The 18,471-nt window shown below is 44.1% G+C and overlaps 1 protein-coding gene across 1 annotated transcript in view; it reads left to right on the top strand.

Moving 5' to 3' along the window:
- The window catches only part of LOC149369703 (uncharacterized), a 45,242-nt gene that overhangs the window by 21,406 nt on the left and 5,365 nt on the right, over positions 1–18,471 (top strand). Inside the window, exons 5-6 of the mRNA XM_089576153.1 lie at positions 7,117–7,457; positions 12,391–12,602. Of these exons, the coding sequence (XP_089432279.1) occupies positions 7,117–7,457; positions 12,391–12,602 (553 nt within the window). The remainder of the gene's footprint in view (positions 1–7,116; positions 7,458–12,390; positions 12,603–18,471) is intronic.

The following is an 18,471-nucleotide window of genomic DNA, read 5'->3' as shown; positions in this document are numbered from 1 at the left end:
TTAAAGGAAAAAGCTTCCCAGGCCCTCAATGTGCTGAAAATACTATCAAGAAAACGCTGGGGGTCTGATAGAGCTTCCCTGTTGCATATATATCGTTCTCTGGTTCCCTCTAAGTTAGACTATGGGTCCATAGTATATTGCTCAGCAAGACCATCCTACATAAAACGACTGGATTCTATCCACAATCTTGGATTAAGGTTGTCTTCCGGTGCTTACAGAACTTCACCAATAGCAAGTCTGTATGTGGAAACGAATGAACCTTCCTTAGAAGATCGAAGAACTGCACTAACTTGTACATACATCCTCAAAATCCTTTCTCAGCCCAAACATCTCTGTTACCCAATTGTGACAAAATGCCCATCCCGAATACTCTTCACTAACAAGCCTCACGCGATTAAGCCGTTGCTCTTGCGCTTCGAAGAAAAATGCTAAGCTCTGAACATACTAAACGAAATAAAAAATATTGCCCCAAGACACGAAGCGCTACCACCGTGGTATACTCTCCCCACAGTGTGTGACGTCACACTAACACGCCTGAGTAAAACCTGTACGCCACACGACCATATAATACAAGAATATCTAGCACTACACGAAAAATACAGAAATTACACTGCATTTTATACTGACGGGTCAAAAACTCATGCTCATGTAGGAAGCGCAGTAATACAAGGAAAAAATGAAAATGCAGTACGACTGCCCTCATGTGCTACAGTTTTCACCGCGGAGTGTTATGCTATTAGTGTTGTGGTACAGAAAATAACAAATGAAAACATCAAAAACAGCATCATTTATACAGATTCACTGAGCGTCCTTACAGCATTAAACTTCAAAAATGCCACGGAGCCACTGATTAGAAGCATCATACACAATATAGTAAAGGTCACAACACAAAAACATGTTATAAAATTCTGCTGGGTTCGCAGTCACATTGGCATTAGGGACAATGAGAGAGCCGACGTGTGTGCTGCACAAACCAGAACCACGGAAATAAAACATGTGAATTTGCCTCCTAGGGATTACATGAAGTTAGTGCATAGCAGACTAAGAGCCAAGTGGCAAGCTTCTTGGAAAAATGAAGGACACAACGAGCTGCATACCATAAAGCCCATTTTAAAAGAATGGAAATCATGCCGCCATAAAGAGCGTTTTATCGAAGTAATTTTATGTCGTTTACGCATAGGTCACACACACATCATCCATAACTTCTTATTAACAAAACAAGACAAACCTCTGTGTGAAATGTGTGGTGAGGAGCTCACAGTAAATCACATTTTAATTTCTTGTTCACATTTCGAAGAACTTAGAAAAAATATTTTTACGGTATTTTACAATGAACACATTCCATTTCATCCCGCATTGCTTTTAGGCGAGCAAACACTTGTCGAGTTTTCACTTGTTTTTAAGTTTCTAAAGAAAGCCAATGTTTTAAATCTATTATAATGTAACCTCTGTACACTTGACATAACATCATCTAACCTTGTGTTTGGCGCATGATAGCCATAGTTGCTTATGCGCCATAAAACCCCACATAACTAACTGTTATAATCAGCTTAACACTTGCCCCAGATGCTATCCCAGCAAAACCACGACGTTGGAAGCTCAATTTAGACAACTGGGCACTCTTTAGAGAGAAAGCCAGCGTAGATAAAATAGCTTCGGATAATCTCAGCGTAGACGAACTGAACGAATTTTCCACAAACTGTTTGTGACCGCTGCACACCGAGCAATTCCTCACTCCTCTAGACTGGTAACACAAAATAACTATGTTTGGCCTACACAAGAATGCAGAGACGTAAAAAAGAAACGAAACAATGCCTGGGGAATTTTGCGCACAAATCCAACGCAGGAGAATTTCATGAAGTTTAAAAAGACTAGAGCAAAAACCCGATGTACCCGTCGTAATGCCGAAAAACTTCGTGGCAAGGTCACGTTTCGTCTATAAACAGCTCAACCAAAAGGCAGCTAATTCCCCATTCACAGTTCTGGTTCAGTCAGACCATGCTATAGATACAAATATAGAACAGGCCGATATTTTGGGTAAATATCTTTACGCAGAGTACAGTTCCTCTCACTATACAGAATCATTTAAAAGATACAAAAATACATCTGAAAAAGACTGCCCAGAGGTTGGGGTACAGATGAACCATAATATTTTTTTTACAGTTCAAGGAATTCACACAATACTGACCGCCGGCAAGCATACTGTACCCGGCCCTAAACGAAATACGTTACCAAATGCTAGCCCGTCTCTCTCAACCGGCTGCAGAGGCACTTTTAAGATTTTTAAACAAAGTTTGGGTATCAGGAAAAATACCCGAAGTCTGGAAGAACACCATGATCGTTCCATTTTTTTAAAACCCATAAAACCACCTACCCTTCCTACCACTTATAGGCAGGTAGCCCTCAGCGGCTGTCTGGTGAAAATCTTCGCAAGTGCATTTAATATCAGATTAGCCTTCGTGTTAAAAGCCCGTGAACTTCTCACGGGCTTTAAAAAGGTTTTCTGGTTTTAAAAAGGCGTGCTCTACTTCCTACCACCTAGTTCGTCTTGAAAATACTGCCCGAGAAGCCTTCATGCATAAACAACAGTGCCTTCCTGTATTTTTTTTTAAAGAAGGCATATTACACAACCTGGAAGTTCGGGATTCTTCAGCAAATGGCGGAACTTGGCATCTGCGGCAGGATCTTGAACTGCCTAAAAGACTTCTTGTCTAGCCGTTCATTTAATGCGAGCCTAGTCTCAACCCATTCGCGGATTTTTATTCAGGAAAATGGAGTACCTCAAGGATGTTTGTTCAGCCCAACACGCTTTAATGTAAAAATTAATTCCATTATAAAAATAATCCCAAGGCCATTTGTGTATTAAGTCTATGTAGACAATCTTCAGATAACGTTCACAACCTCCAACATATCGACAATCGAAAGGCAAATACAGGTAAAGTGGCAACAGGGATGGACAGAAATGGTTTACGTTTTTCTCCGTAGAAAGCAGAGGCTATTCTTTTCTCACTCAAACGAGTGTTACAGACAGATCCCACACTAAACCTGAACGAAACCGAATTACCTGTAAAAAATGCATGCAAATTTCTGGTCATCACTTTTTATGAAAAAAAAACTCGCTTTCCTGCCTGACATAAACGCGTTGAAAAAGGAAGCTTCCCGATTATGGCACATACTCGAAGTTCTTTCACGCAAACACTGGGTTCCTGGCAGGGCAAGCCATCAAATTTATCGCTGTCTGGTACGTTCCTGTTCAGACTATGTTTGCATAGTATATGGTTCAGCAAGGCCGCCTTACTTGAAACGACGAGGCTCACTACACAGTTAAGGTTTGCGTTTTCCAACTGGTGCATACAGGACTTCACCCATAAACAGTCTCCATGTTGAAACCAAAGAACATTCTTGAATAAACAGCGCGAACGACGACAAGCACAAGAGACAGGAAACGGACGACACAGCGTTGACTAACAACTGAGGGTTTATTGCTGATCATACAAGTATAAATACATAGATGTCGGCAGTGCGGAGAGATATACAAAGTGGAAAAAAACCATAAAAGTGGCAACAGCAACAGAAGCACGCTAGAAATCAGCAGAGATTGTCACCCCCAGGAGTGACAGTTCTTTTGGCAGTAGTGTTAGCGAAGGAGTGCTGATACATGCATATACCTGCTTCAATATGTTGTACGCCTCGATAATTTCCTTTGCAGTTTTTTTCAAAACGCGTACGTAATCTCTGTGGCAAGGTTTCTGCATCTGCTTTCTTTGTACCTGCAATGTACCTTCACTGAGTGTAACTCATCTACCTTATTAAAAACACCGGCATATGCATAGGCCCTTGTATCGCCCCCATACTCAGTGACATTTATCTAGAGAGATGCGACCGTGTTCTCAAAGAATGCCTTCGGAAAACTAAGGTCGTAAGGACATTTACATTTGTCGATGTCTACCTTGTTTTTGTTAAGTGCTCTTTACTGGAGCTTGAAGCTGAGGTGTTTTGTACTCTGTTCATTTTCTCTGACGCTCTCTACCCTCTTGAGATAACTTATGAAACCCCTGTTCACAACCGAATCAAGTTTCTGGACCTTGGCTTGTCTTTCATTCCTAGTCACGTTTGCTGGGCTTTCGAATCTCGAGGTAACAAGCCCCTTCTTCCCTATGGTTCTTGCCATTCCAAGCTGATTAAGAGGGGTATCTTAGGGTCCTGCTTAAACAGCTCATTAACAAAATCCTGCTACCACAGACTCCACTACAGCGTTCTACACCAGGTGAAAAGGCTGCTCACGGCAGGGCACCCCCTAGAACTTATTACCTCAGTGGCTGAGTCGGCCCTAAACAAGAGCAGGTCAGAATCAGCCACACGGGACGGCCAGGAATCGGACAACAACCACAAACGTGTCGCTGTGATTTCATATCTACATGGAATTTTACACTCCCTGAAAAAAGTGGGGAAAAAAGCAGGTGTCGATGTTGGTTTGTGCCCATCTGTTAATGAGGTAAAAGGAAATGTGGCCAAGTGCTCAACTAAGCACCAGTTACGCTCCGTCCCTTGTGATAAGGGGGTTGTTTACAATATTCCTCTGCCATGTGGAGGGTAGTACGTTGGACATAAGGGACGATGTATTAATAAAAAGCTGAGCGAACACAGCTATAAAATCTCTAAAGTAATTTCCGGTCACCTCGGCATTCATTGCCGGGATTCTGAATGGGCAAAGAAAGAGGAAAAACAGTGCGTACCGCTATATCGTGAAACTACAGTCATTTTCAAAAACCGGGAAAAAACGGCAAGGGAAATTATCGAGGCCTACAACATATTGAAGCAGGGAAATTCATGTATCAGCACTCCTTCGCTAACACTACTGCAAAAAGGGCTGTCACTCCTGGGGGCTGATAATCTCTGCTGATTTCTAGCGTGCTTCTGTTGCTATAGTCATATTTATGTTTTTTTTGCACTTTGTATATCTTTCCACACTGCCGACATCTATATATTTATACTTGTATGATCAGCAATAAACCCTCAGTTCTTAGTCAGCGCTGTGTCGTCCGTTTCCTTTTCTCTTGTGCTTGTCGTCGTTCGCGCTGTTTATTCAAGATGCTTAACCAACTAGCCCGTCAAAACGTGTTAACCAAAGAACCACCACCTGCAGGCAGAAGCATGCTTACATGCTCACACATTCTAAAAATCTGTTCCCTGCTGGAACATACATGTTACCCTATAGTTACCAAGTGCCGATCTAGAGCACTGTTCAACAAGAAAGCTGAGACTGCCAGACCACTGCTCTTACGATTTGAAGAGATGTCCCAGAATCTCGCCTGGCATGGCACAGACTAAGCCCACTACATCTACGGGACAGTTTCTTTGCAATCCGCGATTTCACTTCTACACAGTTACGCTAGAAACAGACTCTACAACAACATATCATACAAAAATTTCTTGCACTCGAAGAAAGATACCGCAGTTTGATGGTTCAAAAACGTATGTTTACGTACGAAGTGCAAGTGTGCGAGGGAATTCGGAGGATACAGTACGACTTCCAGAGTGCACATCCATCTTCAGTGCCGATGTTGCACTATGTGGTCTGTGTGGCCATAAAAAGAGTAAACAAGAACCCTCACAAACAGTATTATATACACAAACTGTCTAAGTTTACTCACAGCTCTCCAGTCTACAAATGCAATCTCTCCTCTACTTGGTGGCATCGTACACAAGATAGTAACAGCCACAGCTCAAGGACGAAAACTAAAACTCTGCTGGGTCCCAAGTCATCTCGGAATAAAAGGCAACGAGAGAGCATATTTGTGCGCTGCTCAAGCTCGTGGCTAGGAAATAAAGTAAATGTGCCCTTTAAGGATTGCATGAACAAGTACATCGTAAATAAAGGAAAAAATTGCAGCTGGCTTGGAACAATGAAATAAATATGAAATTGGTAAAGCCAGTACTAGATGAATGGAAGTGATGCTTGGACCTTAAACATTTCAAGGAAGTAATTCTCTGCCGTCTACGTTTAGACCACACGCACCTTACGTTATGCGGGCGGATGAAAGTTATGTGGGCGGATGGGATTAAGAAGTTTGTGGCGATAAGGTGGCCGCATCTGGCACAGGACAGGGTTAATTAGCGAGAAATTTGAGAGGCCATTGTCCTGCAGTGGGCGTACTCAGGCTGAGGATGATAATTATGAACTGCTAAAGTGTTCTGTTAGCGTCAAATGAAACGCGTGTGCTACCTTCGGACGCTTTGCAGCTGGGCGCCCCCACAGCAGCTTATCTGTACAGTGAGCCCCGAGCGTGTGCTTTCGTCCTGTTTCTCCTTTCTGCCTTTGTTCTCTCGGGACAGGACACGACACGCGCGCGGTTATTTAAATATTCACCATTGAGCGGCCGACCTGCGACGACCAAGTGAGTGTGCGCGTGCCCTGTGCTCTGCCACGAACAATGGCCCGCGCGATGCCCTCACTGGCGCAGGGCAACGCATCTGTGCCGGCCTGAAAGTCATCGCGTGGGCCGCAGCCGGCCGCTCCCTCTCGTCCACGCAATTTGCACGCCCGCGCACTCTCAACTACCTTGCGCGGGCAGCTACCCACATTTATTTTATTTTTATTCCCTATATTTGGACGTAGTGTATACTGCCGCCCGACCGCTATCCTTTCTTCTATCGCTCCCCCCTTTCTTTCCTTCTCCCTGTCCTCTCCGTCTCATTTTGCTCTCGCTAGCCGCAGCTCAGGTGCTTCAGGCTTCGATGGCAGATGCCGCGGCTAGCAACATCTTTTCCCTTCATATTTTATTTTCTTATTACCAATAAATAGCCGCTAACAACAACAACAACGGGATAAGAATACAGACGGAGTCCGTTAACAGTTCCACGCAGCGGTCTTCGCGCCACAGAACTCAAAATTAGCTGCTGTTGCTCTGAGTATCTTTGAACTAAGACCCTTTCGTTTTGCTCTTAACATTGTAATTATGTTTGCATTTCATTTGACTCTTTAAAAAAGAGGCAGCCTTAGTGTAGGTTGAAGCCCTGTTTTGTTTCCTTAAGCCCAACAGGCGCTTTAAGAAATCTCTCTTGTGCATTAATACTATCTGCTTCCAACGAACTGCAACTTTCATACGTTTCCAGGCTGGGGGCGTCCACCAACTTCTGCTCAGCAGTGCTGATTCTCACATTCGGCAATGTCCTGCAAGGCAACCGTGATGTATCGATCCACCAACTTTTCCCCTCGCTGCCAGTAACGTGCCGACCAAACTGTCGGCGTGGAGGAGACCTCCTGCCATCACTCGAGATGATACTCCGGGCGGGAGACGTGCATCCAAGGATCGCACCGGCGCTCAGCACCTACCTTCCCCTGACACTAGGCCTGAGACGACTCAGCATGCGCTTCCCAGCATCCCTACACGATGCGCACGCCATCATTCAGGGCCTCGCTCAGAACGACGGCATCGAGGAGCTCAGCTTGAGGAGTACGTAACATGGGAAAGGGGGCAGAGGGGGAGGGGGGGCTACATTGACTTGTACACAAAGTAGCGTTCTACACGGTTTTTAGAGTCAATCTTGGGCCACGAAATGCATGTGAGCGTGCTCTTGAACTTGCTACAGTTCAGCTGATAACGACGCAAAATACCAGTTTGCTGCGAGCTGCCGGTAATATCTGGAAAAAATTCACAGACGCTGAGCAACATGCTCGCCACAGTGAAGCCTGGAGTTCATTTATTTTAACACAAATTGCTAAGAAATTTACACATGGGATGTGGTTGGGAAGGGGAGTTAAAAGAACCGATAGCATAGAAATCATTGATTGTAAAACATTTTTTTCGTCGGAAAGAGCATGGTGCTAAGAGGTCGCGTTAAGTGGTCGAGAGTACATAGCCCACGACTTTAACCCACTCCACCGCCAAAACTTGCGCTCTGGGGTCAGAGCTAGCCAGCACCGTCTCCCACCGCTCGAGAAAAGGAACAGTAATTAGATCACCCGGAGGTGGCTCTCTATTACACTCCCATCGGATGTGATCGCAGTTGGCTCGTTGGCCACAGTGTTTACAGTTCGGGTTGTATAGATCGGGATAAATGTGCGCGAAGGGTGATGACGTACGTATCGATCTCGTCTGTAGACGACGCCATGTAACTTCTTGTTCGTTAGTCAGGCTTTTGTGCGGAGGGGGGGGGGGGGGAGTTATCTTCTCCAGATTAAAATGAATGGTGAGATCATATGTGACCATGGAGTCCTTCGTGAAATTCAGGAAGCCAGACTAATCCGCTGTCCGGTCGACGAAACCACGGGATTTATTGTGGGCTGCCTCGTTCCTCGGATTCCCCGAATGATCTGGGACCCATATCAGTTCGGAATAATTTGGTGAGAATTAGATGTCGTTAGGGATTCTAAGGGAAGTGTTTGTAATTCATCCTTTTGAGAAATTATTGGCAGCTATTTTGGAGTCGCTGAGAATGATGACCTCTTGGGTATGTGCTAGGGTGAGAGCTATAGCTGCCTTTTTTGCCTTTCAGAGGATTTCATTTTGATTTCTGCCCAGATGTTGTCGCCATTCTCGTTCACAGCCACAACTGCAAAGGCATTCTTATGTTTGTATTCTGCCGCATCCACATAAAGTGTTCCACCGCACTCTCCCTATTTATTATGTAAGGCTTTGGCTCCTTCTTGTCTTCTACCCTAATGGTGTATGAGGTGCATGTTTTTGGGAAGTAGTTTGATTAGTAGGGCCATCCTATAATCGCGGAGCAAGTCTGCTTTAGCGTCTCCAATCCTGGTAAGAATACTCCTGCCAGTTCTGGAATTCGCTAAACTCGCTGTTTGAGTCATTAAATGGACTTCTTTCAGTTTGTAGATGTTATGAATTCCTAACCTCATAAGTCTTTCGGTTGAGGCATCCAATGGGAGTCCTAAAGCAGCTTTGTAGGCCTGCCGCATCATGCTATCCAATTTGTCCTTTTCTGCTTTCGCAAATTTGAGATCAGGGGTGGCATAGAGTAACCTGCTTAGCGCAAAGGCCTGCACTAGTCGGCATAAACCTGTCCCTCACCCCTTGTCTTCGATTAGCTATGCGGCGAATTAACCGCGCCGTCGCTTCTACCGTGCGTTTTATCTTACTGAGTGTGTCATTATTCTTTCTATTTGTTTGTAAATACAATACCAGTATTCTCATAGTTTGTACCTCTTTGACGGATCGTCCAATGACATAGACGTTTATTTGCAGGGGGGAATTAATAGTACTCCTACCTCTTTCACACATGTCATATCACGAAGAGGTCAGATTTCTCCTCTGAACAAGTGAGGCCGGATTCACATGCGCATGCCTCAGTGATGTCCACTGGTTCTCGGATTATCTTTTTTGTAGCCTTCGCATCCTTTGATAAACAAAGCGTGATGTCATCTGCGTAGAACATGGGATGTAGGTCTGGTATTTGTGCCAATTTTGGGGAGAATTTTGATTATGAAGAGGTTAAAAAGGAAAGAACAGGACGGACCCTTGTGGTGTTCCTTGGGGTCCTGTGTGATTGGGGCAGACTCTGATGTTCCGACCGTTATCACTGCTGTTCTGTTAGTGACGAAGGATCGGATGTAGTTGTACGTCCTTTCTCTGCGCTTGATTTCTGACAAGCTTGTCAAAATGGCTTTTTCGGTGATGTCGTCGAAAGCTATAGTAAGGTCTAAACCCAATATTGCTTTCGTTCCTGTTCCCTCCTCAGCTTTAACTTTGTCCTTGTATGTCCTGGGTAGACAGTTGGGCTCTGAATCCTAACATTGTTTCAGGTAGGAGGTTCATGTCCTCCGCATAGGGCTGGCGTTTGGAGGCTCGCGCTCTGGTCTTACGAAGGAATCAATTAAGAGCCTTGCCGGCTCACCTAAAGTAGAAGTTCTTTTTATGAGCGCGGGCGCCAATACCCCCCAAAGGTGCCGCTGTCGTAAGGGGCTTTGGTCTGCGTGGGAAGAATCAGTAGTACTCCGGACGCCGAACGACGAGCGGCTAGCTCCGCTTACTGCTCGAGCGTTCCGAGAGATGTGCAGTTGTTGGCTACTGGTCCTTTGCACTTAATCTGCAAATTCAGTCAATTAAGTTTTCATCGACAGGATCAAGTCTGATCATTTATGATTAGGTCATCGAATAGCGGCAGCGACGCACAGTTACAACATACACAGTTACCGATGCGTGTATTGTCGCTCGGGTTGTTTAGCGTTGTGAGCCCTAGTGATATTATATGGTTTGCCAGAGCAGGTTCCCTTTCGAAGTTTCTTTGGCATATCCCCATGCTGGGTGTTGAGAGTTGACGTCTCCTACAATTATTAGTTGAGCTCTAGCAGCCAGCTTTATTTTGCTTATCAACAAGTGCGGGAGTCCGTTGCCTTTGTTTCTGGGCGGGTTGTATGCATTATAGCTGCCGCGGTGGCTCAGCGGTTATGGTGCTCGTCTGCTGACCCAAAAGACGCGGGTTCGATCCCGGCCGCGGCGGCTAGAATTTCTTTGGAGGAGAAATTCTAGAGGTCCGTGTACTGTGCGATGTCAGTGCACGTTAAAGAACCTCAGGTGGTCGAAATTTCCGGAGCCCTCCGCTACGGCGTCTCTCATAGCCTTAGTCGCTTTGGGACGTTAAACCCCATAAACCATAAACCCGGTTGTATGCATTAAGGATAAAGATAATTGCTTCTTCTTTTGCCTTGGTACTGTCTCAAGTAGGGTATAATCTTCTTCCGATTAGTTAATAAAATGTTGAATTGCGGTGATGTTTCTATGCACGCGCGCAGCTGTGAAGGAGCCGGTAGCGTTACTAGTGTCATAATGGGGAGGAAGATATGCTTGATAGCCTGACAGTGTAGCCCTGCCGCTAGCTTCTTGCAATGCAATCACGTCTAGGGTTGTAACAGACGGAGTTTGTTGGATATGGAGCTGCAAGTGGGCCCGCTTACGGCGGAAGCCTCTGCAGTTCCATTGCCGAATTTCAAATATTTGGCGTGATAGATGATAGATGGTTGTGGCGTCGTGGACAGATCCACGATGAGGGGTAGGCGGGCTTCGATAGTTTTTGTAATTTTATTTGTTCGTTCAAATCTCCCGCCGGTTTATCCGGTTTGCTGCACGCCTGCCAGATGGTGCTTCCAGGCATCATTCTCTTAGCAAAACCGCCACGTTTTCCAATTTCGGCTTGCGCGCGAATGAAAGACGGCGAAGCCAATGCTATCCAAAGCAGAGCGGGACAGCTGTTTATCACGTGGAATGGTAGGCTTCGGAGAGTTAAATCATCTTCTCTGATTTCTCACTACCGTTGATTATAAAATTTTGCAGTGAAATATATTACAGGTAGTCATCAGACTTGCAGTATCAAAGGACGCATTATCGTCACAAATATTCAGAATGTGCACTGTGCTCTCGAAACTTGCGATGCTACACAAGCACATGTCGCGATGCTACAAGTACATTTGGAAAGAGCTTTTGACCGGGCCCCTCCTGACATTATTCTTTCTCTCCTGGACTATGTTAACGTTTGAACGATTATTCCGATGGAGTAGCAGTAGCAGGTTCACAAAACGCTTTATTTTGAACAGAAAGGTTGGAAACCAAATCCAGGATGGTGTGTGCGCCGAGGGTGAGGAAAGATCCTCAATGGTGTTTTTCACCTATATTGAATCATTCTGGTGAAGTGTCCTTCAAAGCAGATTTAGACTGAACAAAGTAGAGGTTAGTGTCATGACATATACTGCTGGTGTGTTTTCTGTACTAATTAGAAAGCACCTTGGAAACAATAAAAAAACTGAGTTTTCGGCGAGGCAGGTCGGAGGGAGGTGGACTGCGGAAAGTGCTCGGAACTTTGGCATGATGAATGCCCTCAAGTACTGAACGTTTTCGCCACCACGTCACGTACCACATCTCCATCCACGTACTAAAGTGTCTTTGTCATAATTTTTTCAAATTCAACTTTATTCTCATCGAAGCATTCAAAAATTACAAATCATTTTGCGGACCTGTAGCCAAAGGGTAGTGAATTACATTGACAGTGAGCCCTACTGGCGATGAAAGGCTGCTGTATTAAAAGAAGACAGAAGGATTTAGTCTATTGAACTTTTAGTGTTTGGACGTGGAGCGTGATCAAATCTCGAAGTCGCAGTTTTCTCGTGGTATATGTCCAGCAATAGGCCCTTTAATACGCAAGGCTACCTGCGGATGGCTTTTTCATGTAAGAGTTTGAAGCTTGCACGGTACGAGTGTGGTTTTTCTTTTCTCCTCCTTCCGCCTTCATTTTTTAGAATTTGTTCCCAAGTTTCCAGCTTTTTGTGTTAACTCGTATTGCCTACGCGTTAAAATTTTCGGCAGGTGAACTACGGTTAAAATTTTCTTGGAAGTGTGTGATGAATGTAGCGAAAAAAGCCCCTTGGCGTGCATACAGGGTTCTCAGTGGGCGAAGAAGACATGCAAGTGCTCTGCAGCTGGCTGGCGCGCAGCCGCCGTCTGCACAGCCTCCAGTTGGCGCTCGCTGACGAAGGAGACAAACTAGTCCTGCAGAATCTGGCTGCGGTTCTAGAGACCAGCTACACGCTGACATCGATCGATGTGACCCTGTGGCCGGATGATGAAGTTGCACTGAAGACTATGAATCTGGTAAGCGACTCTCGTTTGCTGTTGATGTATCTGTCAGATGATTGCTAGATACACGTGCCACTTGATAAGGCCATAATCTTAGTTCAGCATGGCTGCGATAGATGTAGCAATCTCGCGAAGTAAACAATCGTCAGCTGACGATGTCAATACTGTGCAGGTTTGCTTATGACAGAAATACCGTGCATAGAGATCCAGCCATTATTACCTCCTTTGATTTTTCCGGAGAGTCCTTATAAGCTTGTCCGCAAAGTTCCTGCTCTTTTTTTTTTCTCGTGGGTCGTCGGTGCTGAGGTCACAGTAGAACAATCTCATCGGTTACAGAAGAATTCCATCCAGCCTGCAGTAGATCACAGAACTTCCAGGGTTCCAGCCTTCAGCCGGTTATGAGAAGTAACAGTAGCTGCGTCGCCCTCTGCGCCCTCCCCGCGCCAGAAAGTGCCCATTCGAAGTCCTGCCATGGCGAGGCCTATCTCGACCTTGAGGACCTTAGGCAAGATCACGGTAGTAGGGGCATCACCCATAGGGCATCACCCATAGGGCATCACCCGTAGGGGCATCACCGAACGGAAATCAACTAGCACGCAACGAGCAGTTTCTCAAATTGGTGAAAAGCTATCAAGGAGAAAAAAGCAACTTAATTTTACTCTCAAAATGAAAAACATTGATACTTTCGTGAGCTGTTTCTACAAATCACCTCCACATCTTGAACAATGCTCTAATTTAGTTGCCTATGCTTCCAATTTGACAGTTGTAGACCTTACTGTGGAAGAGAAAAGCACACCCAAAACTTATTTTATGTTGCTAGAAGGAGAAACACTATCGGAAAAATGAGATTCTGCATGAGATTAGAGAAAATGTGAATCGACAAGCGCAAGTTAAACAACGCATTAATTCGTACACAACGCACGCTGGGCTCTTTTTCTGAACGGTGAAAAATTTACGAATCAGTTTTCTTGGAGGCGCCCCATACGTGATTGCACAATACAAAGTTCAAATGAACAAAAGCGCAGTTCTTTAATCTTATCCAGGATCTCCAGGCTCACAGTGTTGGGATTTAAAGGCGCGGGCTCCTTTCCCAAGCCATGCACCCTTTGAAGCCGAGCACCAGGCCGGGGCATAGGTTGTACCCATTTTGAGAAAACCGGTGGGTACCCGGCCGTCGGCGGGAGTCGAACCCACCACCTCCAGAAGCAGAGGCGGGCGCTCTACCAAAAGACCACGGCTGCGGTTCCACGATATCCCGCAAAGAGATCTCGCAATTTTTTATTCTATATCTGTCCACCCGAGATAACCGTGGTAATATACCTCAAGAAGCAGGCAGCTATGCAGTTCTTCAGTTTTTTAGGTTATATTATGGGAACCTGATGTGATGCAGTAAATTTATTCTTGCGTGAAGAACGATGAGCCTGGATTCCTTAAAATTTGTTTCAGATTTGTTTTTATTGAAACAATAAACCATCAGGCAAACACCAAATTAATTTAAGGTGAACGTTTGACTGCTATTGAAGTATTCGACGATTAGAGCCCGCAACAATGACACTCGTATGAGACACCCAATACTAGCAGCTAGTCCAGCTTCGACAATTCAAATAATGCGTACAGTGAGCTTAAGAGGTCCCAAAATGGAACCCTGAGGGACGCAAAAGCTCACCATATATCAATTATATTTTTTATTATGCACCTGTGTTTACTGTCTCTGTGCGGTTCAATACCTCTCCTCTAGCACATTTGCCATTCTAGGAAGCCTATATGCCTCGAAATGCTTTGGTAATATTGAATTTTCAATGAACTAAAGGGCTTTCTAAAAATGAAGGAAGATTGCACTGTAAGAAGCTCATTTTCATTATTGTTATTTGACAATTTTTAATGCCCAACAGTCCGGTTTTAGTTAATTTGTCAGACAGAAAACCATACTGTTGGTTAAAAATTAAATTTTTAGTATTTAGGCAGCTTTACAGCCGCCTAAAGAGTACGCGATAGCTTCTATAAAAAAAAAAGTTAATACTGAGATTAAGCTGTAATCGTTCGGACCGTAAGACTACGGTCACACGCGCCACCTTTTTGTGGATACTTCCGTGAGGAGCTTTCCACTAGATACACGTAGTGATTCTACTGACGGCACATTTGTAAAGAAAGCCGGCAACTTCGTTATCACCGGGTGAGCACCTGTTCCAGTGACACTTATTCTCTGGAGGTACGGATTACGATTCAATGAGGCAAACGTTTCAGTTTTAGATTTTGTAATGAACATGCGCAGATCGGACTGAAAAATCCGAGCCTTTCTCGATAAGTAATTATCCAATTTCTTCAGGGACCTCATATGTTCACATTACGAATCTAATCATTCCTGTAACCATTGGTCGTGAAGTATTTAAATCTAGAACATTAGGCAATTTAATCTCTTCATGCTTGCAAAACCCGCGAACAAAACTTGCCACTCACCTTATCCACACCACGTCAGCCGTAAAATACAGAGCCATCTGTTAGTTTATTTACACTCTCAGCCCTGTTCACTGTCAAAGGGCCGTTAAAACATTGGGTAAAAAAATACATCACAAAGGAAACAAACATTTCCTACACAACAAAAGAAAAATGAAAAAAAAATGCTGTGATATCTGAAATTCAAAAGTAGCATATGGCGACCATCGACAATATGCACTTACGTCGTGCGTTTTGTGCGCATATATTTAAAAGCGCTATTCTAGCGTTCGTTTCACGTGGTTGGCCGAACACCTTTTGTACAGAAAGTTTTTCAGGCTTCAGCGCGTTTTTTTCGTCCATATAATTGGAAAGTGTCTCTTGTACAAGCTAGACTTGATAGTGTTCAAGTTGAATTTGGTTGAATTTGGCGGCGGTTGAATTTCTTTGGAGGAGAAATTCTAGAGACCCGTGTACTGTGCGATGTCTGTGCAGGTTAAACAACCCCAGGTGGTGGAAATTTCCGGAGCCCTTCACTGCGGCGTCTCTCATAGCCTGAGTCGCTTTGGGACGTTAAACCCCATAAAACCAAAACTAAAACCAAATCTTTCACCCATTCCCATGGCGGCTTGCCGCTCTGCCATCGGCGTTGTGATACGTAGTGATCGGCGAAAGCAAAGAGTCCACATGTATTTTTATTTCCGCGCGGGCCTAATTTGCAGCTATGTAGTCTCTGACTAGACCTATTTATTTAGGAAACCTAAAAGAAACACAATAAAAGCGAAAGCAAATTAGCCGCGCGACTGCCTAAAACGCACCCCATGCGTTGGTCGACTCCTCCCACCGTTTGCGGGAATTCTCCTACCTCCTTTTTCGCCATGTATATTTTATTTTCATGAAAATAAAACAGATTGATTGATTGATTGATTGATTGATTGATTGATTGATTGATTGAATGTTTGATTGATTGAATGTTTGATTGATTGATTGATTGATTGATTGATTGATTTACAGCGGCAAAAAGAAGAGTTCAGATTCCTCTTCAGTCCACCTTTAATTTATATGAAACTATTCTCTTTACGGTCTAGTAGTAAAAGGATTAGACATGTTATGATAGGCAGTGGCTAGCTTCAAAGAAACGTCTCCTGTGGCTTTGTTGCGAAGTAGATTAGGCCTAGCAAAGCCTAGCGCTGCCTAGCCAGCACGCGGGCGGGCGGCGTACTAAGGATCGTTCTATTCGAGATAGTATACTAAACATGGGTAACTTACTAATCATCTTTGGTTAAAGGGGCGAAACTTTCATAGACACATGGAAGGTAGACGGGACGGAGTGCCTCCCGTCGACCTTCCTTATGATGGCGTGTTTTGAGCCTGTAACCACAGATGAACAATTACCAATTAGCCCAACACGCTGTTCTTTTAAGTAACTTACAAATTTCGTGCGTAGATGGAACATCTGTGCAAGTGCCCCACCGCGGTGGCTTAGTGGCTACGGCGCTCTGCTGCTAACCCGAAAGGCGCAGGTTCCATCCCGGCCGTGGTGGCCGAATTTCGATGAAGGCGAAATTCTAGAGGCCCGTGTACTGTGCGATGTCATTGCACGTTTAAGAACCCAAGGTGGCCGAAATATCCGGAGCCCTTCCCTACGGCGTACCTCATAGCCTGAGATGCTTTGGGACGTTAAACCCGAATAAACCAATAAACCTAAGCTGTGCAAGTATCATATTCAATATTTTTGTTGAAATTTTAAAGACCTTATTACGTATTTATTTAATTATTTATTCAGGTGCCTCCAGCGCCCGTTCAGGGCATTTTTGAAGGGGGGATACAGTTACAAAGCATACATCGTCATGCAGATGACACTGTGTAAAAAGAAACAAACAAACAATAAAATACAACGCATTACAATAGTGAGCACACAGATAACAAAAGAATCATGAAAGCAAGGAAGACGTAAAAAAAAGGTTAATTCAACAAAAGTCGCAACAGATCATTTTCAAAAAAAGATTGCGGGGCTAAGACAATTTCTTCTGGCAGTTGATTCCAATCATGCACTGTTGTGTAAAAAAAAATGAGTTTTTTAAGACATTTTTACAGCACTGGTATTCTTGAACCTTTAGGGAATGATCTAAGCGGGGGGATATATAGCTTGGAGCTTTCGTGTATGAATCTTTAGACAAACCATTTGCGCCTATGAAAATATTATAAAATAGCTTAAGTTTAAGGTATTTGCGCCTGTCTTGCAAGAGAGGCCAGCCCAAATTTTGGCACATCTGAGAGGAGCTTTTAGTGAAATCATAGTTTGCGGACGCAAACCTTGCTGCTAGTTTTTGAATTCGTTCAAGTTCGCTGATTAGTGTATTTGTTGCAGGGTCCCAAGTCGCACAACCGTATTCTGAGATGGGACACACGTTTGTCAAGTAGTGTCTCCTTCGAATCAAAAGGTGTCTCCTTCAAATCAAAAATATCTCCTTTTATCAATGATGCACGTCCACGCAGCACAGATCCATTGTTTTGTGCATCATCTCCGCACCAATTACAAATCGCACTCATTGCAGTAACTGTTCTCAAGAAACAGCTAGAACAGTTAAACGATTGTGACATGTTTTTGTACAGCTTAACATATTGTATCTGTGTGTTAGGCTTTCCTGTTGTTTAAGTGTCTTAAATATTGGTTTTGGCGTTGGTTTATGAGGTTTAATGTCCCGAAGCAACTCAGGCTATGAGGGGCGCGTAGTGAACTGCTCCGGAAGTTTCGACCACCTGGGGTTCTTTAACGTGCACTGACAGCGCACAGTACATGGGGCTCTAGTATTTCGCCTCCATCGAAATGCGACCGCCGCGGCCAGGATCGAACCCGTGACTTTCGGGTCAGCAGCCGAGCACCATAGTGTCTTTAATATTGATTTGAGAAGTGCATGGTTCTTTAGTAGGCGTCTTCAAACAAGTTTTATTGAGACTAGCTTTTAAAACTTAAGTACCATTCATTACGAATTGTGTTGTCAAAGTCACTTTGTTCTTTTCTGTTATGTGATGCTCATTATCTTTCTCGTTCAATGCGTTGCGTACATTCAAACGCTGATTATTGACTTCATTTCCATCGATTCTAAGGTAGCCTAAGGTGTGCTCTGAATGTGTGATTTAATGACCTCTAAGTTGTGTGTCCAGTGCTTTTGCGATTCCGAAAAGTCAAATGAATGCTTCAGAGGCCACGCCAAGCTGCTTAGAGCATCTTTAAGCCCTGAAAAGTCTCCAGACTGTCCTGTAAAAGTAAACTGAATGAATTATGACAATGATAACACAAACGACGCTTACTGTGTGAAAGACTTCATAAACAAGAGAATAATTGAATAAAATATCAAAAGCCAGTTCGTTCTTTACCTATAAAGACCCGATACTGCTACGTTTTCCGTCTGTAAGCACTTAAATCTTTTTTTATCTAATATACAGT

This window comes from Amblyomma mixtum, chromosome 1 (genome assembly GCF_055824585.1).
Source record: "Amblyomma mixtum isolate Tamu chromosome 1, ASM5582458v1, whole genome shotgun sequence".
NCBI classification, from domain to species: domain Eukaryota; kingdom Metazoa; phylum Arthropoda; class Arachnida; order Ixodida; family Ixodidae; genus Amblyomma; species Amblyomma mixtum.
This window is presented reverse-complemented; position numbering and strand designations above follow the sequence as displayed.